The sequence below is a fragment of the Hypanus sabinus genome, chromosome 5 (assembly GCF_030144855.1).
Source record: "Hypanus sabinus isolate sHypSab1 chromosome 5, sHypSab1.hap1, whole genome shotgun sequence".
Taxonomy (NCBI): Eukaryota; Metazoa; Chordata; class Chondrichthyes; order Myliobatiformes; family Dasyatidae; genus Hypanus; species Hypanus sabinus.
In genome coordinates, this window is record NC_082710.1 from 103588873 (window position 1) to 103616849 (window position 27977).

A 27977-nucleotide genomic window follows, 5' to 3' on the forward strand; every position below is an offset into this window, starting at 1 on the left:
TAATTAAATCTGTATGGTAACATAAACAAATACATATTGCAAATGCTTTTTATCGAACAGTGCCTGTAACACAGCTACTTTTAAGTATACATATGTATCGGTAACACACAAATTACGTTGCGTATACTTTTTTACTGAACAGTGCACGAACAACATTCCAATATCTCCTAACGACTGGTAAAAAAATATATATACTGCAGCCTACCAGGAAAAGTTATTGATCGCCTTCTTCATCTTCCTCCTGCGCACTAAAACCATCAAAGTCCTCTTCTTCAGTGTCCGAATTGAACAACCTCAGGATCTCGTCACTCACTTCAGTCTCTTCATTGTCGCTCTCACTTGAGCGCACGCGGTCCTCTTCATCACGCAGCAGTCCAGCCTTTCGAAACCCGTTGGTGCTGGTGGATGTTGTGACACGGTTCCACGCATTTAGGATCCACTGGCAGACTTGAGTTAAAGATGCTCTTCGCATGCGTCCTGTTTTGGTAAAGGATTTCTCACCGCTCGTCATCCAAGCCTCCCACTCAACGCGCAGCGCCGTTTTTTTCTGTGAAAAAATCCCCCTGGTCGCTTGGCGTAGCACTCTCTCAGCCAATCCTTCATTAGACTCTCCATCATCCAACCTTATTGACTTTCACCATGATTTCTTTTGGGAATTTTTCCTTTGGCATTGTCAGCTGCTTAAAAATCACCATCGGTGGAAGCTTTAGTCCGGATGCTGTGCAGCTCAGAACACAAGTAAAATGCATTCTCTCATGGCCACTTGTTTTCGGTGTGATGGACGAGTCACCTTTTTTATTAACAGTCCGAGTGAGAGGCAGGTCAAACGTCAAAGGTACTTCATCCATATTTATGATATCATCTGGCCCGATGGAATTCTCCGCTATCTTTGTTTGAGTGAATGTGCGGAAGTTAGCAAGTTTTTCCTCGTGGTCGGGAGGGAGCTGCTGACACAGAGTCGTGCGTACCCTGACGGACAGGCCTTTTCGTCTCATAAATCTAAAACACCACGAGGGCCCACCTCTAAAATCATCGATTTTCATTTTGGTGGCGATTGCTTTAGCCTTCAGTCTGATCTGCACGGTGGAAACACCGCGGCCGCCTGCTCTCTGTGTGTTAACCCAGTCTTCAAGAAGGTTTTCAAGTTCGGGCCATCTGCTATGATTACCTCTGAAAGCTTTTGTCGTCTTTTTGCATTGACTCAGTTCTTCACGCTGGCGTCTCCACCGTCTCACCATCGATTCATTTATGCCAAGATTATGTGCAGCAGCTCGATTTCCTTCTTCAACCCAGATTGATCGCCTTTAACTTAAAAGCTGCATCATATGCTTTTCTTCGAGAGTTTTCCATGTTGATGAGGGTGAGTACAAATGACTGATTTACAATAATTTAATTGTGAAAGTGTGCTTGATTTATCGTACAATTTCATTGGACCTCTGTGAACTACTCATCAATTTTATTGGTCTACTGTTACGAGGCAAAATGATTTTGGTGGCATGAAAAAAAAACATGCATTAGCTGCACCGTAGTATAGGCCGCAGTGTTCAAAGCGTGGGAAAAAAGTAGCGGCTTATAGTCCGGAATTTACAGTAATAAAGTGAAAATAGTTGTGGAGGCTGAACACTTTTTCAAGGCAGTGTATATTTCTTTCTGCAAAATTTGTCTTTTGCACATTGGTTGTCAGTCTTTGTGTATGGTTAATTAATAGAAATTCTATTGTTTTTCTTTTTTCTGAAAATGCCTGCAAGAAAATGAATCTCAATATAGTTTATGGTGACATGCGTACTTTGATAATAAATTTGACTCTGATCTGAAAGTTGTAATAAAATTAGTACTTTTATAAATTAAATAATGTACAATTGGAAAAGAAACCTTGTTTTGTTACACATAGTAATCTATACCCTCAAAGGATAAGGAATGTGGAAGACTAGCAAATAGGTTATTAGTCATTTTTACCAATGGCTCAGGCAAAATTTGCCAATAGATGCTTTTTTTCTGTCACTTTGTGTGGTGGTGAAGATGTGCTTTTTTATATGGTTACTGTTTTTGCATGAGTGGGAAAAATGTGTGTTAGGTGTTTGATTCCTATTAATTTTTGAGTAGTAATCCAACCTCTGTTTGGCACAGTGAAGAGCAATAGTCAACTGTTAAGAAACCCATATGTTTCGCTTCCCTTGGTGCACCTGAGTAATTTTGCCTATTGTTTTTGTCTCATCTTTTCCATAAGTAATTAATAATTCTTGTGTTGTTACTAGCCACACTTCCTAACTAAAATTCACTAAGTACTTTGCATTCAGCCATTGAATTAGAATTGGGATGACTAGTTCACTAGTTTTTTTTTATCGACCTTAACTCTTGAGGTTACTTTAACTTTTTATTAAAATCAACACTAGATGCAAGTACTGTGAATTTCATTGATCTTAGTTGCACTGAAAACTTAATAAAATATCCATCGTCTTTTTATTTTATTCCAGTCTTGGGGTTAAAAGAGATGACTTTGCCCAATGTCATTTTTGGATATCTATATATTTGTAAAGTAGTGCCAATACATCTTACACACTTTTTCTGGTGATGTATTGATGGAGTGTGCAGCCATTAATTAGCATTTTGATATCTGAAATAATATGTAGCATAAATACAACTGGCAGTTTATCGTCTGAGGCTAAATTAAACTGTCTTTGTCGTCTTTGATTCTAATGTCAGTCGTGGATCCCATTTCTACAATAAATTTGCCAATGAATATTGGAGAATTGAATAATTCTGCAAAATCAGTGACTCAATTCTTCCCCTATGTATGGCTGAATTCCTCATCCAGGCATTGTTATCTTGACTTGGCTCTCACTATGCATCCCTGGGCCTTCTCCATTGTCCCACACTTCTTAAATTTCTAAGCCATCTAAAACTCTGTGGAATGGCCTGTTCCTGACCCTGGTCAGCCACCATCCTTTTGCTAATTGACCATGTGAAGTACAGGATTTCAGCAATTCTGAATTCTCTACTTAAACACTATTAAATCCTTATTCTTGTTTTAAAATATTGGCCTGGTCCTCCACCATCTAATGACGTTCAGCACTACAGCACTCTTATGGTATATGAACTACCTTTCTGTCTCTGGGACATCATTAATTTTAATTTTACAAGTGGTAGCAACCCCTTTTGTCTGTTAGACTCATTCTAGAATTCTCTTTTAATTTCTGCCTGTCTATTCTCCTCTTCTTTCAGATGCCCTTTAAAACCTATAATTTTACCCAAGTTTTTGATCATCTACACTTGCATTGTTTTGTTACTTGGTGTCAGATTCTGTTGAATAATAGATTTTCTTATGTGAAATAAGCGTACATCGTACATGTTGGGACCTTTGATTCCACAACCTTCTGATTCAGAATTGAGTCACATTCCAGAGAAATGAGCACTAGAGATCTGGGCTGCTAATCTAGTGCAGTCAGTGTTGACCTTTCAAATGAGATACGAAACTGAGGCACCATCTTCTCTCGTGCATAAAACACCCAGTGGAACAGTGAGCTTGCCTGCATTTTTATGAGAAATAAAATCCCTAAAATACATCATCTGCTTCTTACCAGTTTGCTGTTTGAAGAATCCTCCTGAGTGCAGATGTGCAGCATTTACTAAACAACTACATTTCAGAAGTACATTATTATTCATTAATTGCTTTGGTAGATCGAGGCTGTAAGAAATATCAGGCTTTTTGTTTGTGCAAGAAATCTGGATAAAGTTGCCAGTGCTGCCATTAGCTGTCTACTCTGCATTGCACTTGAACATTTGGTCTGGAGTTATGTAGTCTTGGTGAGAACAGCAAATATTCTTCCCTGAGGAATGTTTTGATCTAAATGGGTTGCTGACGTTCTGGCAGGTTTTTGGCTGTTGTTACTGAGACTAGCTACCCCCTCTCTCCCCCACCGCATTTTAGAGTTTACTCGTTTATTTCTCCCAGTCTTTTAAATCAATGACTGATGGTTCTGGTTAGATCAAGTAACTAAACCTCCATACTGCTTTACAAAAGCAGCTCCAACACAGCTCATTAATAAATCCATTAATTTTTTATCTGCCAATTATTTTGCATGCTAATATTTTAAGGATAAATCATCATTTTTAAATATTGTATCATTTGATTTTTAAGCAAGTTGTAAACATGAAGTGGCAGGGTTTTTCTTTTGGAGCATTTCTATACATTAATACATGTGGCATAACTGACCTTCAAGAGAAGGGAAATTTGTGATGGGGATTTGTTTTTGTATGTAATTAATTGGAATGTTTTTCTGAAAAGTAATTGCACCCAGGGTGCAATTGATAAAGACTGTATTTAGTGCTGGAATCTTGGAAAGACGAAACTGTGGAATAATGAACTCTCTCCTTCCAATCTGTCTTGTAAATTTTGTTACGATGTTGTGAATTATCAAGTTATGTGCCAAATACCATGGCTATTTTCTGTCTCATTCTAGCAGGGTATCTCCTCTATTCTTGCCTGTATTTATCTGGCCTTTTCTGGAGAATTCATTTATGAAATATCTTTTCAGGGATCCAGGATATCCGACTGCTCCTCAAAAACGCTAGATTCAGCTAGTGCACACTTTGCAGCATCAGCTGTTGTTAGTGCTCCTGGACCAAGTCAGTCGGAAGTTTCCAAGGATGCTGTTGCAGGTCAGACTGCAAACATCAATGGTGTTGTTCAGTCTGCAGGTGAGACTAAATTATGTCAAAATCTTATGAATGATTTTGGGAGAAATAATTCTGTTTCTTTTTCTTCAGTGTATTATAGAGTTACACAATGAGAATACCTAGTAATTTATGGTTAGTATTGCTAGTAGTTTGCTGTTAAGAGGAAGAACCTGCATTGTTTTGTAATAAAGCAGACTCCATTGAATAGGTAAGTTAAACATTAATTATAATGTTTTTATTTACTTAAATATTATTCAATTATTCTTCAAGTAATGATATAGTTGTGTACCACAGAATACTCACAAGCTGTTAGTTTTGGGGGTGTCACATGTATTCAACTTTGATTTAAACAAATATGAATAAATTAATTGCTTAGTGACCATTGTGAATGCGGCAGATGGCCTGAATGTTTTTTGTAATCCTTTTATCCAAATCAAAAAGTTGAAACTAATAAATATTGCAACATTTTTCATGATTTGTGCTATTGTTTAACAGTGGTGATATTAGACAGGTTTTCAATTCTATAAGGTTCACCTCAGCCAACAAAATTCCACTGAGCTTATGTCACTTTCTTTTTGAAATAAAATCTCTTCGGCATAGATTTTTTCAGTAGTTTTGTTTTTAAAGTATGATTTTTTTCCTAGCAGAAATTTAGAATTCATTTCTTTGAATTAAGTGATTTCTTTATAATTTGATTTCTTTTATGTGGCTTTTGAAGTTTACTAATTTGTACTTTTGTCTTGACTGCTGAAGTAAATTCTTTTGCAAAACTCTGAAGCTATGCTTATTTTTATTTAAATCAACTAAGCTCATAAAGTTTGCTCGAATGGTTTCAGAAGTGAGTGCTTTCGGATCTATTGTTCTATTGTTAGGCACAACGTTCTTGAAACAGAAGGTTAAGAAGAAATTTTTTGGTCATTGCAAGATTTATAATTTTCTATCTTGAACCAACTGCTAGTGGAGCTGATGAGGCAAATACAAGTGCATTTAAACCGCATTTGAAAGGTGTAGGAGGATGCAAGTGTAATGTAACCAAATATGAATAAGGTAGATTGGTATCACAGTTGCAATGGATAAGGCTGAAAGTGCCTGGTTCTCTGCTGTATGATTCTACAGCGATGGAGTTAGGTAAGGTAAATAGATGTTCCCATTAGTGGCTGGTACAAGGACCATTGTCAGGGATACAACCACGTTGATAAAAGGTGTCAAAAACATGAGGAAAAGATTCTTTAAATGGGACAGTTTTAATTTGAAACTTGCAAGTAACTACAGAAAAGATAGGAATACATATGTTGGGCAATTTATGTGGGGAGAGGAAAAGAGTTAATGTTTTAGATTGACAATCAGTGTTTTATATATTTGCCATTACTAAATCCAGCATTCTGTTCTAAATTACTTAATTTATATTAAATTTTACAGAAGCATTGGCACAAAATCCTTGATCTGCAGATGATTAGTACCTGACGTAAAAGCATGATATTATAGTGAAGTAGGGAATGAGTGCAAAATTCTCATTATGCGGACAATCGTAACATTAAACATTAATCACTTGGACGAATGTCTATCGTTGTGTTTCAGATTTACAGTTGGGTTTTAAATTTAAAATGCTTAATATTTCTTTTAATAACTAGCATGATTTTCATTTATTGATCATTTTAGTTAGTGAAACAAAGAAGTTTAGTAATCACAACGCAATATAACCAGAGCAAAATGGTGCAAAATTGGGAAATGTGAATTAAAAATACAAAAATGCCAGACCTTTGAGCAGGACAAGCAGCAATCGTGGAAAGAGAAACTGTCGATGTCTCAGATGATTATAATGATCTTATCCTCCCCATAGAAAATGAGGGATTTGGGATGAATTCTCGTTCTTAGCTTTGCTTCTGGTTTGCGTGGGTCATCTAATGATCTGCAAGAAAAACTCGTGTGTGATCGAGAAAGCAATTACTTCATTATCTAATACAGCAGATACTACGTTTAAGAACATAAGACATAGGAGCAGGAGTAGGCCATTTGAGGCTTCATTTGTGCCCAGCCATTCAACACAGTGTTTCTTTTTCAGGAGCATTGTCTTGCACTGCCTCCAGTGCCTTAATTCCCTGACTGCCTAGACATCTCTTGATTAATTTTGAATGAAGTGAGATTATGACCACAGGTCCTTGGGCAGGATATTACATACTCACCATCCAGCCTTTTGAGACCTGGAAGAATTTTGTAATTTGGAGTACTGTGAGCAGTTTTGGCCCCTTATCTAAGAAAGGATGACCTGCCATTGGAGGGATCGTAAGGATATTTGCCAGATTAGTTCCAGAAATGAAAGGGTTAATGTATGAGGAGTGTTTGATGGTTTGAGACCTATAATTGCTTGAGTTTAGATGAATTGGTGGGATGGATCTCATTGAAACCAATTAAATATTGAAAAGCCAGAATAGAGTGGATGTTGTGAAGAAGATTCCTGTATTGGGAGAGCCTAGGACTAGATGGCACAGCCTTAGAATATAAAGATGTTCCGTTAGAAGAGATGATTAGGAACTTCTTGAGCAGAAGGGCTGCTGAATCTATGGAATTTATTGTTGCAGTTGGCTATGGAAGCATCATATATCATTGGATATATTTAAAGTGGAGGTTCACAGTAAATTTATTATCAAAGAAAATGTGTCACCATATACTACCCTAATACTCATTTTCTTATGGGAATTAACAGTATATAGAAAGAAACACAGTAGAATCAATGAAAGTTGATAGGTTCTTGATTAATAAGGCTGTTGAAGATTATGGGGAGAAGACAGGAGAATGAAGCTGAGAGGAAAAAATCAGCCACAATGGAATGTAGTTGGATAGGTCGAATGCCTTAATTCTGCAACTATGTCTTGTGGTCTTATCCTATATCTTTCCTAATTCAACTATGCTCTACTGAATAAAGTCCCAGCTACATCATCAAAACTCGCTTCTGCTCTTTCTGTCTTAATATCATCTTTCCTATAGCAGGATGACCAAAACTGAACGCAATATTCTTAATGCAGCTTAGCAATGTCTTGTACAACTGCGCATAACATCCCAGCTTCTACACTGGGTGCCCTGACTGATGAAGCATATCAAAAACTACCTTCAGCACCTGATCTACATGTGATGGTATATTCAGGGAGCCATGTACTAGTTTGTCTAGGTTTCTACAACACTGCACAGGACCCTACAGTTCACTGTGAAAGTCTTAAAATAATTTGTCTTCCCAAAATGCAACACTTCCTACTTGAATTCAACTCCATTTACTACTCCTCAGCCCACTTTAAGAATCCTCTGGAATTCCTGATAAACACTTTCGCTCTCTACTACACTTCCTATTTTAGTGCCATCTGCTAACTTAATAACCATGCCTCATATGTTCTCGTCCAAATCATTGATACAGATGACAAATAGTGGGCCTAGCAGTGACCCCTGGTGCACTCTACTAGTTATGACCTCCAATCTGGAAAAAATGCCCTCACACCATCGCCCTTAAGTCAACAGTGTATGCATTTAACTTGCTCACTTGAGATCCCATGTAATCTAACTTTCCATAGCAGCTTACTATGTGGAACTGGCCTGCCCTTGTTGACCATCTCGCTTACTGCTTCAAAAAAAAACCTATCAAATTTGTGAGACAAGATCTCTGCACGTAAAGCCATGCTGACTATACTTAATCAACCTCTTGACTTTCCAAGTGCATTTACATTTTATCTCCTCAGAATTGTATCCAGTAACTTACCTAAATAGATGTTGGACTTGTGGTCTATAGTTCCCAGGTTTTCTTTTGCAACTCTCCTTAAATAAAGGCACAATGTTAGCCACCCTCCAATCCTCTTGACACTTCACCTATTGCTAATAATGGATATATCTCAACCAAGGCTCCTGCAGTTTTATTTTTTTCTAGCTTCTCACTGTGGTCTAGAATATATCTGATCTGGCCCTAGAGACTTGTGTTTTCATGCTTTTTAAGACGTCCGGTATCTCCTATTCTGTAATGAAGACAGCCCCATTAACTCTCTCAAGTTCCAGGGTCTTTATGTATTTATAGTAAATATAAGGGAAAACATTCATTAAGAATGTCAGCCATCATATGTGGGTGCAGACAAAGTTATCCACTTTGGTCTTTGAGGAGCCTGTTCTCTCTTATAACCATAAAACAATTACAGCACAGAAACAGGCCATCACGGCCCTTCTAGTCCATGCCGAACGCTTACTCTCACCTAGTCCCACTGAGCCCTCAGCCCATAACCCTCCATTCCTTTCCTGTCCATATACCTATCCAATTTTACTTTAAATGACAATACCAAACCTGCCTCTACCACTCTTCAGCTACTCTTTTCCTAATGTACATAAAATATCAAACAACACACAAAAAATGCTGGTGGAACACAGCAGGCCAGGCAGCATCTATAAGGAGACGCACTGTCGATGTTTCGGGCCGAGACCCTTCGTCAGGACTAACTGAAAGGAAGGATAGTAAGAGATTTGAAAGTAGCGGGGGGAGGGGGAAATGCGAAGTGATAGGAGAAGACCGGAGGGGGTGGGATGAAGCTAAGAGCTGGGAAGGTGATTGGTGAAAGTGATACAGAGCTGGAGAAGAGAAAGGATCATGGGACGGGAGCCCTCAAGAGAAGAGGGGGGGGAGGGGAAGCACCAGAGGGAGATGGAGAACAGGCAGAGTGATGGGCAGAGAGAGAGAGAAAAAAAAACAACTAAATATGTCAGGGATGGGGTAAGAAAGGGAGGAGGGGCATTAACGGAAGTTAGAGAAGTCAATGTTCATGCCATCAGGTTGGAGGCTACCCAGCTGGTATATAAAGTATTGTTCCTCCAACCTAAGTTTGGATTCATTTTGACAATAGGGAAGGCCATGGATAGACATCAGAATGGGAATGGGACGTGGAATTAAAATGAGTGGCCACTGGGACATAAAATATCTTTGGTTTCTCCTTAATCTTCTCTGCCAAAGCTACCTCACTTTCCCCTTTTTGCCCTTCTGATTTTCTTTTTAAGAATACTCCTGAACACCTATGCTCCTCCAGGGATTTATTTGATCCCAACTACCTGTACCTGACCCATGTTGCCTCCTTTTGCCTGACCAGAGCATCAGAACCTGTAGTCATCAGCATTCCCTACTTCTGCCAGCTGTGCCCTTCAGCCTAATAGGAATGTGCACATCTTGAACTCTCATTATTCCACTTTGCAAAGCCTCCCACTTTCCAGACATCCGTTTTGCCTACACCATAATCTACTGCAATCAGCCTTTGCAAGTTCGTGTCTTAATCATCAAAGTTTGCCTTGCCTTGATGTAGAACTGTAACTTGTGGACCAGATCTATCCCTTTCCATAACTAATTTGAATTCTTCCGACATACATTTGCTGCCTGACAGTTTTTATTTCGTATTTCCAGCATTTACAGTTCTTGAATTTACCTTCTTTGAAGTAAAATAATGGCTTCATGTACTGCAATATCAGCTATATGTAGGAACAGTTCAACTAGTTTCTCTCTCTTTAGGCCTGCTGATACTTTCCGCTACTTGCAAGCTCAATGTTGCAATTGAATTTCCCTTCACTACTACTATGATCATGCATTCCAGGCCCCAAGTCTCACCAAATTAGAAAAAAAAACTTTCCTTGTCCTATTTTGTTCTTTTCTCTTTCATTCTGTCCTCCTGTTTATTGTTGTTAAGTGCTTGGGAACATTTTCTGTCTGTTGTCTGTACTCTTCATGGTTTTTAGTATGTCTGTCAATTCTCTTGTCAGCTTCCTCTGCTCCAAGGAGGAAAATCTCAATTTTACTAGTCTATTCGCATAACCAAAGACCCTCATCCTGGAAACTGCATTTTTACCAAAATAATAAAATCTTTGTCTTTCCTAAAATGCATTCTATAAAACTGAATTCACATTGCCAAGTCAGTGTTCTGTGAAGATTCATGACTTCCTTGCTTATGTACTCTAAGCTCAGGGTTTTTCTTTTACAGTGAACACATATTCCCATGAGTTCTTATTGCCTCATTTTATGCTTCTTAAAAAAACTAATACTTTGTATTTCTCTGCATTAAATTTTGACTGAAACTTCATTGACTTTCATCAAAATATCTGTCCAGTTAGATATTATTTACCTTTGGGGAAAGTCAGCATCGATATGTTAATCAATTCACATTTGTCCCAGTAAGGATTGATAAAATTGGGTATATAACTCATTTAGAACCTCATTTGTGCTTTCTGTCTAATATGGCAAGCATTGATCCAATATTCCTCCATCTTATCCTCTTTTTTTTAAAAGAGTAGCGTTACATTGTTGTCCCACCTGACCATCTCTCTCCCTCAGTAACCTTTTGGATAATCTTCCACTAATGTTTAAAGGAAATCCAGTTATTAAATTCTGATTGTAAGCTTTTGAAACTTATACTACGTATTTGTTTCAGCAAAGAGTTTTTTGATCCTCTTTTGTATTTAAAGACTTGAACATTGAATCATTTGGAAAATTATTCGGGAAGTAAATTATCTCAGTTTTTTATGTGTGAAGTCTATTAATTCATTTTCATGCTCATCTTTGCAGGCACCTATAAAAATCTTCAACCTTTGAATGTTACTTCATCCTCCAGTCCTGGATTATCTACTGTACAACTGATAAGAACTGTCAATCGCACCTCAGCAAATCATGTGTTCCCTGCATTACGCACAAGCAGTCCTCAGTCATTTCCTGTGAACAATTCCTGCATAGGAACTGCTGTGCGTCTGAACAGTATGAATGTGGTTACTCCTGTCAATATGCATCTCAGTGCAAGGACTTCAGCACCTTCTCCTTCTGCCTTAAAGCTGGCCACAGCAGCTACTAGCCTTGACAGGGTGCCAAAGGTGACCCCCAGTAGTGCCATCAGTAGCTTGGCTAGGTAAGTAAAGATAAACACATTCAATGTGGATGTGTTTAGGATGAACTACTTGTGCTCTTTGTATGTAGATCAAGAAGCTTCCTGTATATTTGAATGTGGATATTGTAAAAATGCATTAATGTTTTGGAATCTGCCAGGTTCCCTTTGTAACTGGGGAATCTGTACTGTCATGGTCTTTCAGCAAAGAACAAACTTGTTGAGTCCATTGAGTCTAAGTTGAATCAACCAGCCATTTACACTTAAATTTTTACACTTACACTTTTCCCTACATTCTGATCAGCTTCTCCGCCCTCCAGGTTTTACCACTCCCCTACACACTGGGATAATTTCAAATGCTCATTTAACATACCAGTCTACATCTTTGCGATGTGGGAAGAAACTGGAGCAGTGGGAAGTCTTCATGGTCACTGAAAGAACATGCAAATTGTTTGAGCTGTGACTCATCAGTTGTATAGCAGCTAACTGCTGTGAGACCCCATGTCTTTCCTCCTTCAACTCCCAGGTCACAAAAGGACGGAGAGTGACTATATAAGATGGCAAGAAGGAGAAAGCCATCCAGGTGGTGCAGTTGAAATTAAACTAAATGTTTAGCTTTTTGAGGTTATTTTCAAGAATATTAAAAGATCTGTTGCTATTTGAAGTATATTTAGGTTCCTGAAAATGCATAGCCAGATTGTTGAGCTATTAAACAGGTTTCAATTTTATTTTCATTTTATCCCTTGAAGGTCCTTTAAAACAATAGAAGGTTTATAGCTGTAACTTTGAATTATTCAAAGATTTTAAATCATATCCTGAGCTGAGTTTTAGGTTTGAAATCAGAATCAGGTTAATTATCACTTGCATACAGTATGTCTTGAAATTTGTTATTTTGCAGCAGCAGTAGAGTGCAATACATAAAATATAGTCTACAATAAGAAATATGTATATTAAAAAAATTGGAATAGTGCAATGGGGAGCAAAATTGGTGAGGTTCATGGGTCTGTTTAGAAATCTGATGACGGGGGAAGAAGCTGTGTGCGTGTCTTCAGTCTCCTTTCTGTACCACCTCCTTGATGGTTGCAATGAGAAGAAGGCACATCCTGAGTGGTGGGGTTTCTTAATGATGAATGCTACCATTTAGAGGCTTCGCCTTTTGCACATGTCCTCGGCAGTGGGGAGGCTTGTGCCCATGGAGCTGGTTGAGTTCTCAACTCTGCAGCTTATTCCAATCCTATGCAGTATTCCCTCCAAACCAGAATGCTCTCCACAGTACATTCATAGAAATTTAGAAGACTTTGGTGTCATACCAAATCTCAAACTCCTAATAAAATACAGCCACTGTTTAATGAATTTGCCTATTTAAGTCCGATAAGGATTAATTTTTTTTCCTTTCTGGAAATGGTTCTTTGGAGCACTCTTCTTCAAGGTGGTGAGAATCTTTGAATATTTTTAAGTAAAAGATGAATAACTTTTAAGTCAAAAATTACCAGGGATGGCAGGACTGTGGCATTGAAATTATGATGAAATCAGATGTAACCAATTTGAATTGCAGAGTCGGCCAGATAACCTATTCCTGATCCTTGGTTATCTGTTTGTATGGAAAATGCTGATCAATTGTAATTATTTATGTCATTAGAAATAGACCAGACATTAATCAAAGTTTAAAAATTGGGATGATTTTAAAGTAAATTGAATGTTTTTTAATTTTTTTGCTATATGGAGGGTGCAAATATAAACAAGTTTTTCTGAATTACAGGGAGAGCAGCGAGCCAGAGAGATTATTGAACGGTATTGCAGACAAGACGGTAGCTATGGAGGTGACATAATGATGTCCAAAGTGCTCCATCTAAGATAAACAGTGATGGAAACCTTGTATTCCAGCCAGAATTTGGAATAAGGCATCTGATTGATTGCAGTTGCTAAATGTGGACCTGAATAGTGTCATTATCATAAATGTATAAAAATTGTCTATATAAATGTAAATTTTGTAAAGTTCAGGTGATCACTACCTTGTACAATAGTTTATTTGTATCATCATATGTATTTCTGTTACTTGAATACTAGATATTCATCATGCTTTGCACTTGAAATTACAACAGAATGAAAATGACACAAATCTATGGGATCATGAGCATGAAATTGGGATCCTTTTGTCACTTGTTTTAACTATTTATTTTGCCATGTTTACATTTTGTAACTTGTACAAATCAACTTTGTGCTTTTAAAAAAAAATTTAAAGATATTTAGGTAGGCCATGTAAATCCTTGTCATTTTTTGTACATTGTAAAGTTTTCACTCAATTTTTTTTCTCTCAAATTGAATAGATGGATGTTTGGTAAATATTAAGTGACATTTCTTTATCAGACATTTAAGTCAAGACAAAAAAAATAGTATTTTCTATTGTTTTGGAGGGCGAGGGTAGTGAAACAGAATTGAAGATTATCAACTTCCATTTTGCTCCTTTTCCTGTGGCTGCAAGGCAAGTAACAGGTTAGAAAGACTGTCTGACTTTTATGTTTGGACTAGTGTTTTTATGAGTTTATACAATTACTATTACATAGGCCTTTTCAACAGTATTAGTATTGGAATGTTAGTGTCAGCACTACATCAGACAACTTCCTTGTTACTTGATCTTGTTAAGTGAAAAAAATGCAGGGAAATTAAACATACATATCAGAATATTTGTTTTGTCTAGAATTATTTCTCAAAGCAAAAGATGCATAGCTACTATAAAACTGACATATATCGATCGCTGTGTCACAGTAATCTTAATGGCTTTGATGCGACAGAACCTAAAAGTAATATTATCCTATACCAATTCTATAATTCTTTACAGCTTTGCAGGAAAGGTTTTGATGCTGTTTGACCCTTTCATATGTGCGAAATCTGCATCTGTTTCTGAAATACTGTGAAACAAATACTTCGATATTTGAGATAAAGGTGTGGGATTTCCGAAAGGAGCAATTGTTGGTACAGCTGCTTGTGACTTGCTAGGGTGATCTATTCAAGTTCCTAGGCAAACCACCAGCAAAATGAGACTTAACAGCGAATCAGCATGGTCCTCGTTTATTGAACCAAACCAGCCATTTTGTATTGGTAAATGGGTTTCTTATTGCCATATGTACTAAAATAGAGTGAAAAGTCTGCTTTTCATGCCATCCATACAGATCATTTCATTGGACCATTTATATTGAGGTAGTACAGGGGAAAACATTAACAGAATGCAGAAGGTATATAGCTACAGAGAAGATGGAGTACCCTAATGAGGTAGGTTTTGAAATTAAGACTCCATTCTAGGCAACCATTTAGTAGTCTTATAACAGTGAGATAGAAGCTGTTGTTGAGTCTAGTGGTATATGCATTTAGGCTTTTGTATTTTCTGTCCAATAAGAGGGGGTAAAAGAGAACATTGTTCAGGCTGAGTAGAATCTTTGATTATGTTGACTGCTTTATCAAGAAGTGCAGACAGTCTACAGAGGAGTGGTAGATTTCTATGATATGCTGAGCTATGTCCACAACTCCTGCAGTTTCTTGTGGGCATAGGCAGAATAACTGCAACACCAAGTTGAGATGCATCTGGAGAAGATGCTTTCTATGGTGCATTGATAAAAAATTTTTGAGAGTCAGAGGGGGCATGCCAAATTTCTAGCCTCCTGAGGAAGAAACAGTGGCCATGTCATTCTCATGGTTGGGCCAGTACTGGAAGTTGGTGTGCATTCCTAGGAATTTAAGCTGTCAGCCCTCTTGATCTCAGCATAGCTGATGTAAACAGGAGCATGTGCACCATCCCCAACTTCCTGAAATCATTGACAGTCTCTTTTGCTTGAGGGAAAGTTAGTGTTCTTCTTGACGTAGTGTCATTTAAGATCTGCACTATGGTGGTGTCATCCACAAGCTTGTATCACAGACCTTTGAAGAGAACCAGGATATCAACACAATGATAAATGCTTGGTATAGAAGAAATGGAGGTCACATCTATGCCCTAATCTGCTATAATTGACTGAAGTTAAGCTGAATCTTAACTAATTTCAGGAGCCACATGTAAATATTGTGACTCGAGATTCAGTTGACTGCAGGCTGGTTCATATGGAGGTAGAAACAGCTGGATTTGCAAAAATTTGTAATTATTTTTCAAGAGTAAAATGACAGCACTTCTGAGGAATCAGCATAAAGTTCATATTACAGTCTGATGTGACAGTTTTCATGGGAGAAGGCATTGAGCAAGAAGAATTTGAACCAGCATAAAATATTATGGAATCAACAGTTATGGCACACTGTTCAAAATTCTACAGTCTTCATCTTATTTTACTATTCCATTTGTATGTGGCTGGAAAATAATGCTGATGTTGGTTTACATCTGTTGCTGGGTTTCTCGTCTCTTGATCCAAAGAAGCTGTCATCTCTAGTCTGTCCCTGCATTCAGACATACAACATAAAGGACTCACTTCTTATATTTTCTGTAACTTTATTCCTAAAACTTGCTTGTGTTTTGCTTGAAGTGTCCTGTATACCTTTGCTACCTTTTGTGATCACATTGATGTTCTCTTGGACAGCTTCAAATTCTTCACGATGCTAGTTCATATGAGATGCTTTTATCCTACCCTATTTCCAGACTCTCAATTTATTAGTACAAATTTAAATATACAAAGGACTTTTTCAACCAGCAGTTTTCAATTTGGTGAAACAAATTGTGTCGGATTGACAAATTACTACCTTGTATGAAATGCATTTGTTTAAAATTCACATTTCTAGCTTTTCAAGTGTCTTTTTCTTTAATACTTGGAACCTCAAAAATCCAGTGGTACAGTCTCTGGTCTATGAAATTACTTCCAGCTTTTGTGACTGTACTGAAAATATTGGGTTGGAAGGCTGACAAGAAATGCAGTTAATATTTATAAAATTGTATGTCCCAAACTCCTTAAATCAGTATTTCAGCATTCATTATTTTTAATCATAAATGTGAATGTATCTTTATTCAGGCTTTTTTTAACATGGAATTGTACATTGGGACAATTCAGGAAATTGCAAATTGGGCAGTGACAGTGTGGAAGAAAATCAATGCAAAGTCACTTTCTCCACATATTTCCTTTCCTGAGTATTTTCTGTGTTACTACAGATTTCTTACATTCTCACCAAAAATCCTCTGAAAATCATTAAAATTCTTTGGATTTTATAGTCCAGTAGTGTGGTATTTGAAGGTTGTTTCAACTTAATGTGCAGTGTTATTGGAATACTACAGCACAGCAACATGTCCTTCAAGTCCATGCCGACTTGATCTGCCTCATCTCAACTGCCTGCATCTGGACCATATCCCTCCAAGCCCCTCCTAACATTGTACCTATCCAAACTTCTCTTAAGTGTTACTATTGAGCTTGCATCTACCACTTACACTGGCAGCTCATTCCACACTCACACCACCCTCTGAGTGAAGAGGTTTGCCCTCAGACTCCCCTTAATATTTCACCTTTCACCCATGACCTACTTTATGACCTCTGTTCCTAGTCTCAATCAACATGAGGAAAAGCCTGCATGCATTCTCCCTATATATACCCCTCATAATTTTGTATAACTCTGTAAGATTTCTTCCGTCATTCTCCTGCACTCCAGGGCAAAAGCCTTTCCCTATATTTCAGGTCCTTGAGATTCAGCAACATCCTTATAGATTTTCTCTGCACTCTTTCAAACTTATATATTTCTTGTAGTTAGGTGACCAGAACTGTAAACAACTCTAATACTGCCTCACTAATGTACAACTTCAACATAACATTCCAACTCAGTGTGCTGATTTATGAAGGCCAATGTGCTACAAACTCTTCACGTCCCTGTATATCTGTGATGCCTCTTTCAAGAAATTAAAGATCTGTATTGCTAGGTCCCTTCATTCTATGGCATACCTCACTGTGTAAGTCACTTCATGGTCCCAAAGTGCAAAACTTCAAACTTGTCTCCATTAGACTATTTCTGCCATTTTTCAGGGGTTTCTCAGTTGGTCAAGATGATGCTGCAAGCATTGTTAGCCTTCCTTGCTGTCCACTGCACCCCATACCACCCGGACTCATCGTGTTATCTGTGAATTTGCTGATCCAGTTTACCACATTTTCACCTAAATCATTTAAACAGACCCAGCTCTGATCCCTGTGGCACACTATTAGTCACAGACCCCCTGTGACTAACCAGCAGAGTGTGTTCAAAAATTTCTCAGGTAAAGAATGTTTTTTGTAAGCATTGTTGAATGTGTTCCACAGCATAGCCTATTTTCTGTATTCAATTTTGTAGTTAATGGTAGCTCATGCTGTTCATTGCCTTTTCTCCCGACTACAGAAAATGGTGCTAAAAATTAAAAACTCAATTGAAATGCAAATTATTACCATTTGGCATTGGAGTGTTTAATTAATGTTCATCAGTTTAGTTCTAAGGCTTTTGATCAAGTAGTGCTGTGAAGGGTAACAAGAATGTGTTTACTTCCTTTCTGGATTGATGAATTAACCCTGTGATAAATACTCTAGAATGACTTTAGTACTGCAGAAGTACAGCATTTCTGTGTGGAAATGAGCTAATGGTTTTCATATCCTGACTTTAAAATTGCCATGTGGAGCTAAAATTTTCAGCTATTTCAAGATTTGGTAAGGACTTATCCCATACGTATCCCTGAACCAACACAGCACTTTTAGTTAGCAGTGTTCTCAAGTCAAGTCACTTTTATCGTCATTTTGACCATAACTGCTGGTACAGTACATAGTAAAAATGAGACAACGTTTTTCAGGACCATGGTGTTACATGACACAGTACAAAAACTAGACTGAACTACATAGAAGCGGCAGCCAGTTTGTGTTAGTGCCTCTCAACAGATGGTAATATGATAGCCAGTTACATTTGCAATGACGAGGGATAAATCTTAAGTTCCACTGCTCTAGTTTGGTGTGATGTGTTTTACTTGTAATCAGAAAGTAAAGTAACATGTATTTAACATTCCATCCAAGGGATCTTGTTCCTGTCAATGCAGCACTTGAATTTTGCATTTGAACATTTGGTGTTCTATACAAAGTAATACATACCAAATGATTTGGATAATTGTTGTTAAAAGTTTGTTGTTGAGTAAGGAATTTGTATGCTGCATGACTCCTGTGTTTCTTCATGTCATTGACATGGATTTAATTTTCATAATTGGGCAGATCTTAGACAAAATACTCTACATGTATTTGTAAGATTGTGCAGAAACTTTAGTTAAAAATTCTGTCCATGTTATGTTCCCTGGAGTTTTCAGAATTGTACACAGGGACATTTTTCTCCTTTATGAGCATCATTAGGTTCAGAACTAGTCTCCTTTGATTTTTAGTTTTCCAGATAGTCTAATAATATCTGGGCTACACTGATTGTAACATCAACCCCACATCCTTATTTACCATGTTAACCTTTCAACCTTTATCAAATATCTACTTGGCCTTTAGTATTATTAAAAGGTCTGCTTTAATTATCCTCAGGAAGTGCTCCAAAGAATTATGACTCAGAAAAAGTTTTGGCTTGTCCTTCTTTAAATTCGTGACTCTTACTTCGAGATTCTGGGCCAGCTTGAAAAACACCAGATGGAATTTAATGAAGACAAATGGGAGGTGTTGCAAATGGTGGACAAACAAGGGTAAGATTTACACACTGAACAGAAGAGCACTGAGGAGTGTGATAGATAGATCTGGAAATACAGATCTATAATTCCTTAAGAGGAGTCACAGAGATAGGTTTGTAAAGAGCTTTTGTCACACTGGCCTTCATAAACCAAAAGTATTGAATACAGGAGTTGGAATGTTATGTTGAAGTTGTATAAGACATTAGAAAGGCCTAATTTGGAGTATTGTGTGCAGTTCCAGTCACCTATCTGCAGGAAAGATATCAATAAGATTGAAAGAGTGCAGAGAAAATTTACAAGGATGTGGGAGGACTTGAGGACCTGAGTTATAGGAAAAGATTGAATAGGTTAGGACTTTATTCCCTAGAGCAAAGGAAAATAAGAGAAAATTTGATAGAGATGTACAAAATTATGAGAGGTATAGATAGGGTAAATCAAGCAGGCTTTCTCCATTGAGATTGGGTGAGACTAGAACTACAGATCATGGGTTAATGGTGAAAGGGGAACATGAGGCGGAACTTTTTCTCACCACCTAATGAGTGAATGTGGAACGGGTTGCCAGCAGAAGTGGTGGATGTGGGTTTGATTTCAACATTTAAGGGAAACTTACATGGGTACGTGGATGGGAAGAGTATGGTCTGAGTACATGTCAATGACTGGGCAGATTGGTAATTTAGCGTGGACTGGAGGACCTGTTTCTGTGCTGTAGCATTCTATGATTCTTGAAAAAGGACGAACATCCTGTTCAATCCCTTGGGACCTTCTGCTTGGTCAGGTCTTGTTCTCTTTAACTTCATAGCAAGTTTAGTCTGTTCAACCTTTCCTCACAAGATGACCTTCAGATGTTAGGTCCAGAAATCCCTGAAATGGTCAGATAGAGCTAAAACTACACTACTGCAGATATGATCCATTGTATCTGCTGAAAAATATTGTGTTCTTTATTCTAGCAATAAGGTATTTTTGCTAGCTTTCCTAATTACATGCTGTAATTGTATTCTGGCCTTTTGCAAATCTGTAATAATGCCTTGAAGCAAACATGCTATTCTGTCTGCCATTAAGGGAGAGAATTTGCATGTGGATAGAGAAAAATATCCAAGGATGTGCTCAAGGCCTCCTTGAAGGAATGCATCATCTTCACAGATGTCTGAAACTCTAGACAATGTCAGTCTAAAGTGACAGAGAAGCATTCAGAGTGGTCGTGAGAACCTTGCATTTGAACAAGCACCTCCAGCATGTAACGACAGGAGCATGCTACCTTGCAAACTGCTCACCCGCCAGCCATGTTTGCCACCTGCTCTCCCATCTGTGGAATTCTGGATTCCATTTGCCCCATCAGCCTGTTCGAGAAACAGAAGTCAGTTCCAAAGGACTGCTGAGAAACAAAAGTAATTTGAATGTGGGATGTGGATATGAACAGGACCAGAAAGTAGTTTAGGTTAGACCTCTCTTCCAGGCATAATTGTGAGTCATGTATTTAGCTGAACAATTGATCATGTTTTTATCAATGAAGGTGCATTGATATTTAAATTCAGAACAATTAAAAGCTTGTTTTTAGTTCATAATTTCCAAACTTGGAGTTACTTCAGCCTTTTGGAGGAGAGAATGCCACAAGATGGCACTCCAAACTATATTGATCTCAGCAGGTTTGTATAGCTGCTAACAATAGTGAATTTACAGATCTATATATAAAAAATCAATATACATCTAAGGGTTTATTACCATTTTAGCCATTTAGTTTTGTGCAGAAACATTTTGGAAGGATTGTGGTCCTTCCTGCTTAGAACAGCCTCTTCCAGGAATGGTCCATGTCCTAATATAAACTATATATTCAGATACATAGCACGAGCTAAGGGATAGTTACCTAAATTGTTAGAATCATAGTACATTTAAGACTACAAACTCAATGTGTCACTGTCAGTTGAAAAATGGTTATCCACCCTAATCCCATTTCCAAGTACTAGATCTATCATCCTGTATAATATACAATGCCTATAAAAAGTATTCACTCCCGGAAGTTTTCCTGTTTAGTTTTTACATGAATCACAGTGGATTTAATTTGGCTTATTTTGACACTGATGTCAAATTGAAAACAGATCTCTACAAAATGACCTAAATTAATTACAAATATAAAATGAATAATTGATTCAATATGTATTCACCCCCTTCAAGTTAGTATTTAGTAGGTGCACCTTTGGCAGCAATTACAACCTTGAGTCTGTGTGGATAGGTTCTGTTAATTTGCACATCTGGACACTGCAATTCTTCCCCATTCTTTAGAGAACTGGTCAAGCTCTGTCTGATTGCATTACGATTGTGAGAAAACAGCCCTTTTCAAGTCCAGCCACAGATTCTCAATTGGATTGAGGTCTGAACTCTGACTTGGCCACTCCAGAATATTGTTGTTTTTAAGCCATTCCTGTGTAGCTTTGGCTTTATGTTTAGTGTCATTGTCTTGCTGGAAAACAAATATTCTTCTAAGTTACAGTTCTCTTGCAGACTGCATCAGGTTTTCCTCCAGGATTTCCCAGTATTTTGCTGCATTCATTAAGGTGGAAGTGGATAGTTTCCTGATTGGTCAGAGCATCGAAAGGTATAACAAGAAGGCAGGTGAATGGGATTAAATGGGATCTGGGATCAGAACAGATTTGATGGGCTGAATGGCTGAACTCTGTGTCTTTTGGTCTTGTGTTCATTGAGATACATGTACTTGAATAATAAAATTTACGTTTTTGAATCAACATCTACCTTTTCTGCCATGGAATGTTAGTTGCAATGTGCATTATTACATTTTCCTGCAATTGCTACCATTGAGATGCAAAGTGAGATATCCCTGATCTCAGGCTTGTATAATCACATGACCTGGAAAATACATATACACTTGCGCACGCACATGCTAAATCCTGGAGGAACTTAGCAAGTCAGGCAGTATGTATGGTGGGGATTAAATAGTTTGGATCAAGACACTTCACCAGGGCAGGTATAGTTCTGTTGAAGGTCTCTGTCCAACACGTTGACTGTTTGCTAAAGTTCATTCAACCATACATCAATCCCAATGAACTCGGCCAAATGAAACAGTGTTACTCGGGGCCAGGGTGCAGAACCCTCCAGGATCAGCTCAGGGCTAACAATCCTGACTGGTTTAAAAGAAGGTTACAGAATCAGCAATGAAAAATCCTTCTTTATCTGTGTGTGACTGTCTGGACAGACAGTGATGGAGGAGGACCTTCATTTTTCCCTAAATACTAGTGGTGTAACAGGTAAGACACAGTATGAATAGTCTAACACAGCACGTGTTATAAATAGAACTTGTAGGACACCAAGCATATACGATAGCAGTAAAATACAGTTACACAAAAAAAGTCAATGCCCTGAGTCTGTGTATGTTGCAGCAGTCTACAGCCAAACACAATATGCCTTGTCCTTTGCTGAGCAAACACTGGAGTGGGGATGGCAGTACCCAGTCCAGCATGGATGCCACGCTACACTGCCTCTGGCATTCTGGTGGAGTCCATTGACTTCGTCACCTCAGGCTCTCTTGAGCAGCTGTAACAGGCAACCCTTCCTCTTGAGGCCTTGTCCTTGCTACAGCTGTGACCACGCAGCTCCCATGTCATCAGTCAATAGACACTGCCCCCCACAGATGATGCCTGACGTGATGAAATCCCTCCATTATTTTGTTGTGCTGCTCTGGATTTCCAGCATCTGCAGAATTTCTTGTGTGCTTGACACCTGGAAAGCTGGTACTATTATTTTAATCTGCAATAAGTTCACAAAACTGTATTTCCTGTGACATGTAATTTCAAAATGCACTTTCATGCAGATATTGCTAACTCCGTGTCCGCAGTGGTTTCGCAATGCAGTACCATCAGCCTTTGCCTCTTATATAAAAAATATTTTAGACCAAGCTTAATGAGCAAGAACAGTAACAGTTCATAACTTTCCCCAGGCAACTTGACTGTTAATGACATAAATATTAAATCTAATGAATGTGATTCCTAAATCCAGTGCACAAACTGATAGTACTGTTTAATTTTATTTATGTGATGATACAGCATGGAGTAGGCACTTCAAGCAACCCCCAACAAACCTGATTTAACCCAAAAATAGTCATGGATTAATTTACAATGATCAATTAATCTACCGGAAACATCTTTGGTCTGTGGGAAGAAACTGGAGAACCTGGGGAAAAACCCACACTTTCCATGGGAAGAAGTACAGAGACTCCTCTCATAATGAAAGTCTACTTAACTCAAAATTATGATTTATAAAATGAGCTTTACATTGTTAGCTTTAAAAAAAACAACATAAATTGGAAGGCACATTTCTTTGGTGAGTTTTCTAGGAAACTGATTAAGCATAATTCAATGAGCCAGCATAAGTGTATAGAGTTACATTGAAAAATTAAATTGTTTCTTTCCATTTTGTAAGTAGGATCAACTGTGCTCTGTATTTTCTAGTTCAGTTTCCATTGCAGAATTCAGACCATTTTAAAAAATGGCATTCATTGTTTTAATTGAACTAATGATTTTTTAAATGTGTATAATTCAAAATGGGTCTGCTCATGGGGTTGACATGTCATTGTGCTTTGGAAATAATTAACCGTGTTACTTTATCATGGTTAGTATAAAGGAATTTACGGAGTTAGCATTGTTATTAATTTAGAGATACAAAGTTTTATCTACAGCATTGACAAACTTCTATAGATGTGTGGAAGAGAATATATTGAGGCTGCATCACAGCCTGGTATGGAAAGCCTAAATCCCTTGAATGGAAAATCCTCCAAAAAGTAATGGATACAGCCTATTCCATCATGGGTAAAGCCCCCTCCCCCTCCCACCTACACTACTGAGCACATCTACGAGGAGAATTTTCACAGGATAGCAGCATCATCCAACACCCAGGTATTGCTGCCATCGGGAAGAAGGTACAGGAGCCTCAGGATCCACACCACCAGGTTCAGGAACAGTTATTACTCCTCAACTATCAGATTCTTGAACCAGAGGAGATAACTTCACTTAACCCATTACTAAACTGTTCCCATAACCTATGGACTCACTTTCACATACTCTTCATCTCGTGTTTTCAATATTTTGTTTATCATTATTTCTTTTTTTTTGTACTTGCACGGCTTGTTGTCCGTTGCACAGTGCTTGAATGCCCAGCTGGTGCGGTCTTTCTTTGATTCTATTTCGGTTGTTACATTATACCCACAAGAAAATGAATCTCGAGGTAGTATATGGTGACGTACGTGTACTTTGATAATAAATTTACTGTGAACTTTGAGATACATTGCAGAATGGGCCCCTCCAGCCCTTCGAGCTGTGCCACCCAGCAACCCCTGATTTAACCCTAGCGCAATCACGGGACAATTTACAATGACCAATTAGCCTACTAGGCGGAAGGTCTTTGTACTGTGGGAGGGATGTGACACCTTCCATGGTGTGGATGTACAAACTCCTTAGAGGTGATGTTGAAATTGAACTCTGAACTCTGATCCCCTGAACTGTAATAGCCACACTACAATTTCATGGCACCCTCCTGTGTAATTCCCATTTGAGTGTCAGCAGTTCATGATTGGTTGGGCAATTTGTGTTAGTGGTACCCGAAGGGGCTCACGGTAGTGCTGGGGGTGAAACTGAATTGAGCAGTGTTGCTTTTCTCTTCAGCACATTTACAAGGTTCACTGGGCTGATTCAGTATGACTTTGACAATCATTCCAGCAGTTGAAGTTTTCGTGCCATTAGATTACATCTGTGCAACCAAATCTAAATACCACAACTCACTCACAGATGGGGAGGGCATAAGCTTTCAGCTTGCTTCCCTGCTCTACCTAGCATGATGTCTAGCAGTGAGGTCCTGTCTCTGCCATTGTGCTGAGGAGATGCCATTCATCTTCTAGGCAGAATTAAGGAATGACTCATGATCTAAAAACCATTGATATAAGAGCAATTGAAGGGTAAAAATGTGGATGCCAAAGAAAAGATTAGGGGCTTCCTTTCACCTCAAAGCAGGTAACTATAAATACTTTCTGCGCATTACACCATAAGACATGAGAGCTGAATTAGGCCATTCAACCCTTCCAATCTGCACCACTATTTCATCATGGCTGATTCGGGATCCTGCTCAGCCCCATACACCTGCCCTATCACCACATCCCTTGATGCCCCAACCACTCGGGGTTCTATCGACTTCTGCTTTAAATATACCTATGGATTTGGCCTCCACCGCAGGCTGTGGCAGAACATTCCACAGATTCACCACATTTTGGCTAAAAAAAAACTCCTCCTTCCTTCTGTTCTAAAAGGTTGCCCCTCAATTATGAGACTGTGCCCTCTAGTTGTGGATACCCCACCAGAAGAAACATCCTCTCCACATCCACCTTATCTGGTCATTTCAACATTCGATAGGTTTCAATGAGATCCCTCCTCCTCCCCCGCCCCCAACACATTCTTCTAAATTCCAGCATGTACAGGCCCAAAGCTGCCAGACACTCCTCATATGTTAACCCCTTCAATCCTTGAATCATCCTCGTGAACCTCCAATGACAATACATCCTTTCTGAGATATGGGGCCCAAAACTGTTGACAATACTCTGTGTGGCCCGACTAGTATCTTATAAAGCTTCAGCTTTAAATCCTTGTTTTTATAATCTATTCCCCTTGAAATAAATGTCAACATTTCATTTGCCTTCTTTACGACAGACTCAAACTTAAATTAATCTTCTGGGATTCTTGCACGAGGACTTCTAAGTCCCCTTGCACTTCTGATTGAATTTTCTGCCTATTTAGATAAAAGTCCACAGTATTATTTCTTTTACTAAAGTGTATTATCATAAATTTCCCAACATGATATTCCATCTGCTACTTTTATTCCCATTCTTCTAATTTGTCTAAGACCTACTGTAATCACATTGCTTCCTCGGCACTACCTACTCTTCCATCTATTTTTGTATTATCCACCAATGTTGCCACAAAGCCATCAATTCAAATCATTGACAAACAATGTGAAAAAAAGCAGTCCCAATACTAACACCTGAGGAAAACCACTGGTCACTGGCAGCCAACTAGAAAAGGCCCCTTTATTCCCACTCACTGCCTCCTCTCTGTCAGCCATTCCTCTGCCCGTGCTAGTACCTTTCCTGTAACACAACAGGATTTTGTTAAGCAGCCTCATGTGAGGCACTTCATCAAATGCTTTCTGAAAATCTAAGTAAGTGAAATCAACTACCTCTCATGTCCACCTTGTTTGCTGTTTCTGTAACAATTTTGTTTTACCAGTCAGAGTTGTTAGCCCTGAGATGAAATTCCAAACCTGGACTGCTCTTAGTCTTTTGTCTAACCTTTGACCTATTTGATATGGGTGACCCTACCAAGAGCCAAAGCATAAGGCACGTTGCTCTTCAGGTCATTGAGACACATAAGCTTCCAAACCCAGAAAAGTTTGTGGTTCTGTAGGAGGATCAGTAAATAGGTATTGATAATTTTGATTGATGAGAAAGAATCCTTAGTGCCTTTTATTCAAAATGAGAAGTTTAGATGAGGGCATGTGGAGCTTGGAATTTGACGAAGACAAACTGAATTCTTCAAGATTGCTTCCAGGTTGAAATTTGAATTGTTCATTATTGTCACAAGAACCGAGATAGAGTGGTAGGCTTGTCTTGCACGTTACATGGTGCGTTGAGCTGGAACAAGGTCCAACAACAACAGTGCAGAATAAAATGTGACAGCTGCAGAGAAAGTACAGGTAAACAATTTCATAGCGAGGTAGTTAGGGAGGTCGAGAGTCCGTCACTATCACAAGACAGTGAGAGTGGAAGAGGCCGTGCAGCAGGCTGGATCTCGGCTGTGACACAATGTCCTGGTGGGTTTGGTAGCCCGAGGAAGAGCTGGCCTGGGAAGCTAAGGGGAGCGAGAAGCACAGGCTCATCCAGAGCAGCTGCTGGAGAGATCCACCAAAGCAGGGAGCTGTGACAAGGTGGGAACAGGCCATGGGAAGGAAAGTGACGTAGACTGACCTCTTGTGAGCAGAGACACACCCAATCAAGTTCCTTGGCCTGGCAGTTTATGACATCTTGCCCAGCCCATCCAACCTGCATAACTGGGGGAAGATTGATGCCCCAGATTGTCTGTTGTGTTCCGGGAGAGGAACCTTGAAGCTCATCCTGAGCTACTGCATGAAAGCTCTTGGAGAGGGTCAATACCACTGGAGACGCAATGAGGTATTGAAGACCCTGGTGGAAGCAACCTTCTTAAGAATCAGTAACAGCAAACAAGCTCAACCCTGCATGAAACCATCACCTTTGCTCACCTTTAGAGAGCAAGAGTAAAGCCAACCACAGGGATCCTGGCTCCTGCTCATGAATGGCTGATCATGTCTGACCTGGTGAAACAATTAAAGTCCCACAGCACATTGTCAAGACCACCTTGAGACCAGACGTCCTCATGGTCTCAAAGGCAGTAAAACACGTCATCCTGCTGGAAACGACAGTGCCATGGGAGAGGCCCGTGAGAGGAAGCTGGCCAGATACGAGGAACTGGACACTGACTGTCGGAGGCAGGGATGGAAGGGAGGCAGGGATGGAAGGGAGGCAGGGATGGAAGGGAGGCAGGGATGGAAGGGAAAGTGCACAGAGGCTGAAGTGGGCGGCCGGAGCTTGACTGGACAGTCCCTTCAAAGGCCCTCAGCGCATTGGGTATCGTTGGTACAAGGAGGCAGAGAGCCATCGGCAACATCAGCGGGGTGGCACTGGATGAAGAGAGCACGTCCATGGGGATCTGCAGCACAAGTCGTGGCTTGAC

General features: G+C 38.9%; 1 protein-coding gene across 4 annotated transcripts in view; it reads left to right on the forward strand.

Annotated features, from left to right (window-relative positions):
• The window catches only part of epc2 (enhancer of polycomb homolog 2 (Drosophila)), a 67947-nt gene extending 53534 nt beyond the window's left edge, over positions 1 to 14413 (forward strand). The window contains exons 13-15 of one of the 4 annotated variants that reach the window (XM_059970272.1): positions 4536 to 4698; positions 11246 to 11579; positions 13315 to 14411. In XM_059970272.1, coding sequence (XP_059826255.1) covers positions 4536 to 4698; positions 11246 to 11579; positions 13315 to 13384 — 567 coding nt within the window. In that variant the 3' untranslated portion in view covers positions 13385 to 14411. Of the gene's footprint in view, positions 1 to 4535; positions 4699 to 11245; positions 11580 to 13314 lie in introns of all 4 variants that reach the window. The other 3 variants (XM_059970273.1, XM_059970275.1, XM_059970276.1) reach the window with 3 other exon arrangements.
• The last annotated feature ends 13564 nt before the right edge of the window (positions 14414 to 27977 follow it).